This window comes from Nerophis lumbriciformis, linkage group LG24, assembly GCF_033978685.3.
Source record: "Nerophis lumbriciformis linkage group LG24, RoL_Nlum_v2.1, whole genome shotgun sequence".
In the NCBI taxonomy this organism is placed as follows: domain Eukaryota; kingdom Metazoa; phylum Chordata; class Actinopteri; order Syngnathiformes; family Syngnathidae; genus Nerophis; species Nerophis lumbriciformis.
The window spans coordinates 10256711-10265858 of NC_084571.2; the positions used below are offsets into that span (position 1 = coordinate 10256711).

Below are 9148 nucleotides of genomic sequence, written 5' to 3' on the forward strand. Positions count from 1 at the left end.
CTATAGAGAAAATGTATATTGTTATTAATAATTACATTCTATGACCACGAGTATCGGTATGTAACGCATTGTTGGCATAAAGCAAAAACGAAGAAGAAAACGACAACGAAGAAGAGCACTTCCGGGTATCTTACCGGAAGTGCTTGGTTGGCATTGGCAACATTCTCGCTAAAGCCAGCGTCGTGTACAGCATAAAGACATCTAAAAGAAATATATAAATAAAAGGTTTGTAGTTGATTTTCACATAATTTCATAAATAAGACCCCTTAATCTTGAGCTACTTTACGTTGCGGTAATATTAAGTAGAGCTATTGTTGATAAACATCTGGTCTTTACTCTGCTAACATGACGGCTAGACAATCCATAGCTAGCTAGCGTGCTAATGTTAGCTACATTTATTGTGTCAGCAAATATTTATTAAAGTGGGAGCTGTCCACCACTTTTAATAAAGGGTGACACGCCTTTCTTATTCCGGTTAATATTGTGAAGCGACACATGAACAATATTCGAAGTTTTGGCAGCTCTATATGTGAAGGCAACTTTACCGAGGCGAAGCAAGTCAGAACGTAAACAAAGCGCCTTTGTCAGCGATCATACATGTTTCCTCAGCTTGGCTGACATACGGCAACACTTTGCAAACCCAGTACTTCATATTAAATAATGTTATATTTCAATCTACATCATCAATCCTACGATTTTGCATTTCCTGTATATAACCCCCCCGAAACTACTTGTTTTCATCAGAATCAGAATAATCTTTTATGGCCAAGTATGTAACACACAAGGAATTTTACTTGGTACAACTAAAACTGTCACTGTTTTTTTTGTTGTTGCAAGAATTCCGACTGAGGAGTTTGAAAGTGTTGTGTTAACCCAAGGCACTCACCATAGAGGAGTGAGAAGAGAGCAAGACCGCACAACAGAATGACAAGGTCTGGAAAGTTATGAGCATACATATCATATATTAATATTCATTCTGAGAATGTGCTGTAGGTTAGTCGTTTTATGCTACTCATGTGGTTGTTTGCACGTTTCTCAAGCTCATCTGCTCCCAGGATGGTGAATAGTTACAAACGGACTTCCAGCCCCAGATCGCCGACCAACTGTGGGGATCTCTTCACCCCGGCTCATGAAGAAAATGTGCGTTTTATCCACGATAGTAAGTATCATTTCATACAGAGTTGTTACTGTATCGTTAACTTGATTGACAATCAGCAATTTAGAGATCAACCGATACATTTTATTCAGATCTGATACTGATTATTAGTAATCTAGTATGCCGATAACCGATATTCATTTGCAGTAAAAACATTTTTAACATGAATAGTATACAGTGAGGTCCACAAGTATTTGCACACGGTGCAATTTTGCAAGTTCTCCCACTTAGAAATTAGGGAGAGGTCTGAAATGTTCATCATAGATGTATTTCCACTGTCAGAGACATAATCTAAAAAGAAAAATCCGGAAATCACATTGTATGATTTTTTAATGATTTATTTGTATATTACTGGGGTTCATAAGTATTTGCATACATGAGAACATCAGTGTTAATATTTAGTGCAGGGATTTTGGCCCACTCCTCCACACAAATCTTCTCTAGATCTGTCAGGTTTTTGGGGCTGTCGCCGAGCAACACGAAGTTTCAGCTCCCTCCAAATATTTTCTATTCGATTTAGGTCTGGAGACGGGCTAGGCCACTTCAGAACCTTGATATGCTTGGTATGGAGCCACTAATTAGTTACCCTGGCTGTGTGCTTGGGGGTCATTGTCATGTTGGAAGACCCAGCCACGACCCATCTTCAATGCTCTGACTGAGGGAAGGAGGTTTTTGGCCAAAATCTCACAATACATGGCCCCGTTCATCCTCTCCTTAATACAGTGCAGTCATCCTGTCCCCTTTGCTGAAAAGCATCCCCAGAGCATGATGTTTCCACCCCAATTCTTCACTGTAGGGAGAGTGTTCTTGGGATGATACTCATCCTTCTTTTTCCTCCAAACCCGACGAGTGGAGTTTATACCAAAAAGTTATATTTGGGTCTCATCTGACCACATGACTTTCTCCCATCTGGATCATCCAGATGGCCATTGGCAAACTTCAGACGGGCCTGGACATGGGCTGACTTAAGCAGGGGAACCTTCCGTGCGATGCATGATTTTAAACCACTGATAGTAGCCTTGGAAACAGTGGTCCCAACTCTCTTCAGGTCATTCACCAGCTCCTGCCGTGTAGTTCTGGCCTGATTCCTCACTTTTCTTACCATGAGTGATGCCCCACCAGGAAAGATCTTACATGGAGCCCCAGTCCGAGGTAGATTAGCAGTCATGTTTAGCCACTTTCATTTTCTAACAATTGCTGCAAAAGTTGATCTATTCTCACCAAGCTGCTTCCCAATTAACCCGTAGCCTTTTCCAGCTTTGTGGAGCTCTACAATTTTGTCTCTGATCTCTTTTGACAGCTCTTTGTTCTTGCCCATGGTAGCAGTTGGACGTTGACTGACTGTGGGCTGCACAGGTGACTTTAATGAGCTCAAAGGGGTGGTGGGTGGGTGATTAGTTGTGGGGTAAAGGTGAACTTTTTTAAAGGTAGACTGACAGCTCTTTGAGAGTCATAATTATTGCTGATTCTCATGTGTGCAAATACTTATGAACCCCAGTAACATACAAATAAATCATTAAAAAATCATACAATGTGATTTCTGGATTTTTCTTTTTAGATTATGTCTCTAACGGTGGAAATACATCTATGATGAACATTTCAGACCTCTCCCTAATTTCTAAGTGGGAGAACTTGCAAAATTGCAGGGTGTGCAAATACTTGCGGACCTCACTGTATACTGTATATATGTATGTACGTATGTATATTAGGGGTGTAAAAAGTGATCGGTACAAATCAAAAACTGATTTTAACTTTAGAGATATGAATACATCGTTGGCGAGCCTCTGGATCGATCTATATCTCGTATGAATAGGTCGATGTCCGGTTGGAAAGTCATTAATCGGTTGGTTGGCGCTCTGCTGCAAAATATGGCCACATTAATCTTGCAAGACTTCTTTGATGAGGTAATATGGGAGTAATGTTCTCGTTTGCGACTGAAAGCATGGCAGACAGCACCAAAAGAGTTTTACGAACAATGCACAACCTTAAGTGCGGTAAACGTTAGGATTTTTTCTTTTTTTATTATTTGTAATGTTTGGAAAGCAGCTATAATTTGAGCACCCACCTGTTGTGACGACATGAAGACACTAGCTAGGGAGCTAGGGATGCTAATGCTAGCAGAGCTACCAACTCGCAAGGCAAGGATGCTGATTTGAAAGACTTCCAGCCCCAACGTAGCCACAACTTTGCGAGGTAATCACAGCATCTTCGACACTGTTCATTGTGCTAAAGATAAAGACCAAACTGCACAGTAACCAGCAGAATGGTGCTCTGAAAAGTATTTGAGATTCTACACTAAAGCTGCTGTTTAGATTGGTCAGATCTAGTCAGACTTGATCTGACTAATCTGAGTCTATGAACATGAACTGATGAAGCCTACTCGGATGAGGGGTGAAACGTCTTCTAACACAAATCAAACAGTCCAGTTGCGATTGATTGAATGCCCTGAGAAAATTCTAATTAAAAAAAAAGATGTGTGTTCTTGTCTCTCATAATGACTGTGAATGATAGGCAAAATTCCCCCAAAAGAATGTACTATTTTCTGTTGATTTAGTGCCGGGAAGGAAGTTAGTTAATGGGTGAGCGCGGGCGGCTAAGGTGGTGTGGCATCAGCAGTTTTGGTGGGGACGAGTGCCTTGCATCATTTCAAGACCACATTGGTGTGACTACGGTCCCTTTGGAAAAATCCAAAAAAGTGGTATACTGTTCAGGTAGGACTGGGCAGTATGTCCTTTTATCAATATCTCGATATTTTTAGGCCATGTCACGATACACAACATATATCTCAATAATTTGCCTTAGCCTTGAATGAACACTTGATGCATACAGTATAATCACACCAGTATGATGATTATGTGTGTCTACATTAAAACATTATTGTTCATACTGCATTAATATATGCTCATTTGAAACTTTCATGTAGAGAGGGAAATCACAACTAGGTCAATTTACCAAAACAGTATTTATTAAACAGTTATTAAGCAGTGGCACAAACATTCATGTCATTCCAAAACAGAAAGTGCAAGATTGTCAGAGACATTTTAAAGCAAGCTATGAGTGCACTTTTGTGCATGATGTCACTAAGATGACATATCAAAACAACACTAAATTAAAGTGCACTTTTTGTACAGAATGCCATTACAATATTTTAAAACAAATAAAGTGCACTTTTGTGCATGATGTCACACAAGATATTTCAATAACTGTCAAATAAAAATTAGCTGCATAATAGGACATCAAATAGTGTATGTCCTTTGCTATGTGGTAGGTTACTGCGGACGTTATCTCCTTCTGTTGTAGACTATTTTTTTCATAAGGTGTTGATGTGGAAATGGAAGACGCCAGGCTCAATTGGGTCAGTGCTGGTTGCTTCTGCATTTTGTTGGGTGTGGCACCGGCCGGAGATGTTGACATGCAGAGTTTCAAGCACTCTTCATTCTATAGCGGGTGACTTTTCAAATTATATTACAAATTAGTAGTGCTGCTACTTTTTGTAGCAACACTTTTGCCGCATACTTGACATATTACGGTTGTCTGTTCAACATCTTTCCGCTGGAAGCCAAACCACCGACAGACGATGGACCCCGTGCTGTTTTTCTTGGGAAATCTTCCTTCATTTGTTACCAGATTCGCACCTTCTCTCTCTCATATTACCACTCGCACCGCTCTGCTTGCACCACCTGCCACAGCTAACCTTACCCATGCCGCTACCTCTCTGCTCCGCGAGGGCGTATGACGTTGCACGCGTGACAGTATGTGACGTATGTAAGAAGGTGCGCTTGTTTTATGTCTCTGTGAGAAGGAGATACAAGAAAGAGTGAGAAGAGCCTGTAGTGTTATACCCGCAGCTAAAAGCAACTGCCTGAGAACGTATACTCGAATACTCACGAAATAGTCATTTTCTACATCGCACAGAGACAAACCCACGATATATCGAGTATATTCGATATATCGCCCAGCCCTATGTTCAGGTGACTTTTCCTCTTATATCCACAATTTCTTCGTTTTGACTTTCTCTTCTCACTACATGCAAAGATCAACCGCCAGACAACCAAACTTGACAGTTGATACTGTTACCTGATTGGCTGTTAGCGTGTCACTCCGATTGATCAGCGATCACTTCCTGTGTTGCTCCAGAGAGCGAGCGCCTTTTTTCATGCAACCAACCTTGCTCCCATATTTCCGCTTTCTTCCGACAAAGGGGGAAAAAAATATCAAACACATTTCTTATTGATATTGATAACATGTCTGTATCACAATATATATTATATATATATACCGTATTTTCCGCACTATAAGCCGCACCTAAAAACCACAAATTTTCTCAAAAGCTGACAGTGCGGCTTATAACCCGGTGCGCCTTATATATGGATTAATATTCATTTTCATAAAGTTTAGGTCTCGCAACTACGGTAAACAGCCGCCATCTTTTTTCCCCGTAGAAGAGGAAGCGCTTCTTCTTCTACGATAAGCAATCGCCAAGGTAAACACCCGCCCCCGTAGAAGAGGAAGCGCTTCTTCTTCTACGGTAAGCAACCGCCAAGGTAAGCACCCGCCCCCATAGAAGAAGCGCGCGGATATTACGTTTCATTTCATTTGTGTGTTTCTGTAAAGACCACAAAATGGCTCCTACTAAGAGACACGCGTACAACGCAGAATTCAACCCAACTTTTTAATTCAGACACCGAAGAAGAAGAATTCGAGGGATTTATGGATGAGGAATAACTTCAGAAAGTGAGCTTTAAATGTTTATTTTGTGTGTTGTTTAACATTAACGTTCGAGCAACGTTGAGTTATTGATGTTGCTATTGCTCTGCACTATTTTGAGTGTTACTATTTTTGTGATTGCACATTTGCACATTACATTTTGGGAGTGAACAGAGTTGTTAGAACGCTGGTTTGTAATATATTATTAAAGTTTGACTGACCTATCGGACTGTTTTTTTGACATTCCCTTTAGCGCAGTGTAGGTGCGGCTTATAACCCGGTGCGGCTTAAAGGTGAACAAAGTTTTGAAATATGCCATTCATTGAAGGTGCGGCTTATAACCCGGTGCGGCTTATAGTGCGGAAAATACGGTGTATAACATTTATAATAATCATGAATCCCCTTTAAGTAAGATACTTGTTGTGCATGTTTTACAGCATGGCAGTGTGTGCTCAGAGACATCCGATCAACACAAAACAGTGAACGGAATGACCGTGGACCACAGGAATACGTGGAGAAGAACCCAAACCCCAACCTGCATTGTATGTTGAACTGCAATCAAATGTACTTCCTAGTCGCTGCTAAAGGATGAATAATAATACGGAATGCAACAGCTGACATTTTCCCTCCTTGTGATCCTCCAGCTTTCACGCCAGTGGACCTGACCGACCTCAAGAAACGTAACACACAGGACTCCAAGAAGTCCTAGTCCTCCTCGAGGTGGTCTAAGCACTCTTCTTTTCTCCACCCACCCTCGAGAACTTTTCCTCTGACCTCCAAAGTCAGCCTTACTTTGCCAGTCTAGGGCGGAATGCCAAGCGATTTTCTGTGAACGTTGAGCCACAGCGGGCCATTTCCCAGCGAGGAAGATAGGCTGGATTCCCCCAAGTTTAAATTAAGTCCCCCTCTCCGGGTTCATTTTAAAGGCCACGCTGTATGAAGAGGACTGATACACTTTCCTCAGTTGTCGCTGGCGTCTGACAAACTGTTGACACGGAAGACTGCGGTCTTTACTAGTACTACTACTACTACTACTACTTCGACCTGCGAGAACAATGAGAAAGGGCTGACTTATATTTTGTTACGTAGGAAGGCAGTTAGATCCAGTGTAGAAGTCAGCAAATTGTCTCGTAAAGCATTTCATCAGCATATTGTGGAAGCCAAATACACAAGGCCAAGAATCTTAACCCAATTGGTGTTTACTTTTATTGCTTAGAAGAATCCTCCCAAAGTATGCTGCCCCTCAATTAACACCTCTTCCCAAAGCCTTGAAACAATGCTGAATAAAATTTTTACATTACCTCTTGTATTTACCCACCCAGGATGTGGACATTTCCCCCATTCCAGGTCAGATTGCATCCATTTCAGGTGTATTCATTTTAAACATGAAATCGCATTATTTTCCCAAACAGTATGTGGAGGCTGTAGCTCAGGGGTATCCAAACTACGGCCCACTAGCCAAGTGCGGTCTGCCAACGTCTTCAATCTGGCTCGCAAGGCTTCATGAGTTTAAACAAGAAATGTTATCCACGGGGAGATTGCATTCTTTTTAATAGTCTGACAATGTCAGTAATTCAGGTAAATTATCTTTGATTAAATAGATGTGCAGCCTTTACATGTATGACCCAATGCAAACAACCTTCCCTAGTCATTGTGCAAAAAATAATAACAATCCAACAGACATGGTAAAACATAACACCCTGCTCACTGAACGTTGTGGGCATTATAAAAAATGCCCATGCACCGTAAAAAAATGACACACATTTAAATCCATTACAAAGCATGATGCAAAATGCAAAACACTCTCCACATTTACCCATGTTTGGCGCATTTTAGCTGCTTGTTGTTTCTGATTGATCACAAAACTTTAAGGAGGTTTTCACGGAATTAAACAAGGTAAAAGTGAAACTTTTACATACTCTTAATACCCAATTATATTAATTATTTATTATATATCCGTTATATATATGTGTATATATATATATTACAGTTACTTTACATGCAGTCGGCTTTCAGCCCTCGACCAGATTTGTTTAGCCTAATGCGACCCCCAAGACAAAAAGTTCGGACACCCTTACTGTAGCTTTAATGCAGAGGTGTCAAACTCATCGCAATCATAGCGAATCATTTATGAATTTGCATTTGATTATTATTAGTGCTGTCAAATTATAATTTCTTTTAAAATCAGATTCATTACACTTTTGAATTGGGATTAATTAATTAATAATGATTAATCACAGGTTATCACTTGAATGCGTAATTTGACATAAGTTTAAAAAGACACCAATATTTGGACACAGATGCCATTTTTTAAAATCAGAATGTCATACAGGAACATCTATTTAAATGTTTTACTTCAATGTACGTCATTTATTTGTTCAAAACTTTATAAAAGTCCAGTCGGTGCATTTGGGAGTAAAATCTGCCAGCATTCATCATTGCACTGATGTATGCATCAAATGTATTTTATTTTTTATCATAGTTAAAAAAAAATTAAATTATATTTATATGTTAGTTTTTTTAATTTTATTTATGTTTTTATAATTTGTTTAATTTTTATTTAAATTTATACATTCACCTAATCACTGACCTATAATAACGGTAGAGTCAAAATAAATTTCATTATTAATCTGCATATATAAATTATTAATATAATATTTTTGTGTTATTTCTGACAGCCCTGATTAAGTATTTTTTAAGTACACTTAAAAAAAAATCTACTCTCGATTTAACAGTAAAAAACTGAACACAGGCACCAGAATTCTACTGTAAAATATAGTAAAACCGCTAATTTTTACAGTAAAATTCCGGCGACTAAGCTGCCAGCTTTTTCCGTAAAAAATGGCCGCACTGGCGACTCGGTTGCCACAATTTTACTGTGAAATGTACTGTTTTTTTCTGTATATTTTTCAGTAGAATTCTGGTGACTGAGTTGCCAGTTTTTTTACTGTATAAACTACAGTAGATTTTTACCATGTAGTATTACTGTAAATGGAATAACAGCTGTTTGTAATAATACTGGCAACTGCGGCCGTTTTTTTTAGAGTAAAATAAATGTACGTTTTTTCCATTTACAGTAATACGGTAAAAACATCAACCATCCCAAGGCCTTGCGTTTGACACCTGTGCTTTAATGCCAAAGAAATTAATTGAGGTAGGGCTGCAACAATTAATCGATTTGATTAATCGGTTAATTAATGCAATTGTGACCGCATGGTTTGCCTGGAATTTTAAATACACAGATGGGTCATGAGAGCGGTGGTGTTTGGGTGCCCTAAGTCTCAT

The 9148-nt window shown here is 39.5% G+C and overlaps 1 protein-coding gene across 2 annotated transcripts; it reads left to right on the top strand.

Moving 5' to 3' along the window:
- The first annotated feature begins 85 nt into the window (after positions 1-85).
- mcrip1 (MAPK regulated corepressor interacting protein 1) lies at positions 86-7163 on the top strand. 2 transcript variants are annotated; one of them, XM_061982177.2, is made up of 5 exons: positions 86-225; positions 838-932; positions 1041-1159; positions 6301-6405; positions 6508-7163. In XM_061982177.2, the coding sequence occupies exons 2-5, from the start codon at positions 925-927 to the stop codon at positions 6570-6572; spliced, it is 297 nt and encodes a 98-aa protein (XP_061838161.1). In that variant the 5' UTR covers positions 86-225; positions 838-924; the 3' UTR covers positions 6573-7163. The 2 variants fall into 2 exon arrangements, with proteins under 2 accessions (XP_061838161.1, XP_061838162.1); XM_061982178.2 differs by having other exon boundaries at positions 1056-1159.
- The last annotated feature ends 1985 nt before the right edge of the window (positions 7164-9148 follow it).

Excerpts from the sequence above, each read along its gene's own strand:
- mcrip1 (XM_061982177.2), top strand. Across the intron at positions 1,160-6,300 it reads TGTGCGTTTTATCCACGATA|CATGGCAGTGTGTGCTCAGA; the intron begins GTAAGTATCATT and ends CATGTTTTACAG. Across the intron at positions 6,406-6,507 it reads CCCAAACCCCAACCTGCATT|CTTTCACGCCAGTGGACCTG; the intron begins GTATGTTGAACT and ends GTGATCCTCCAG.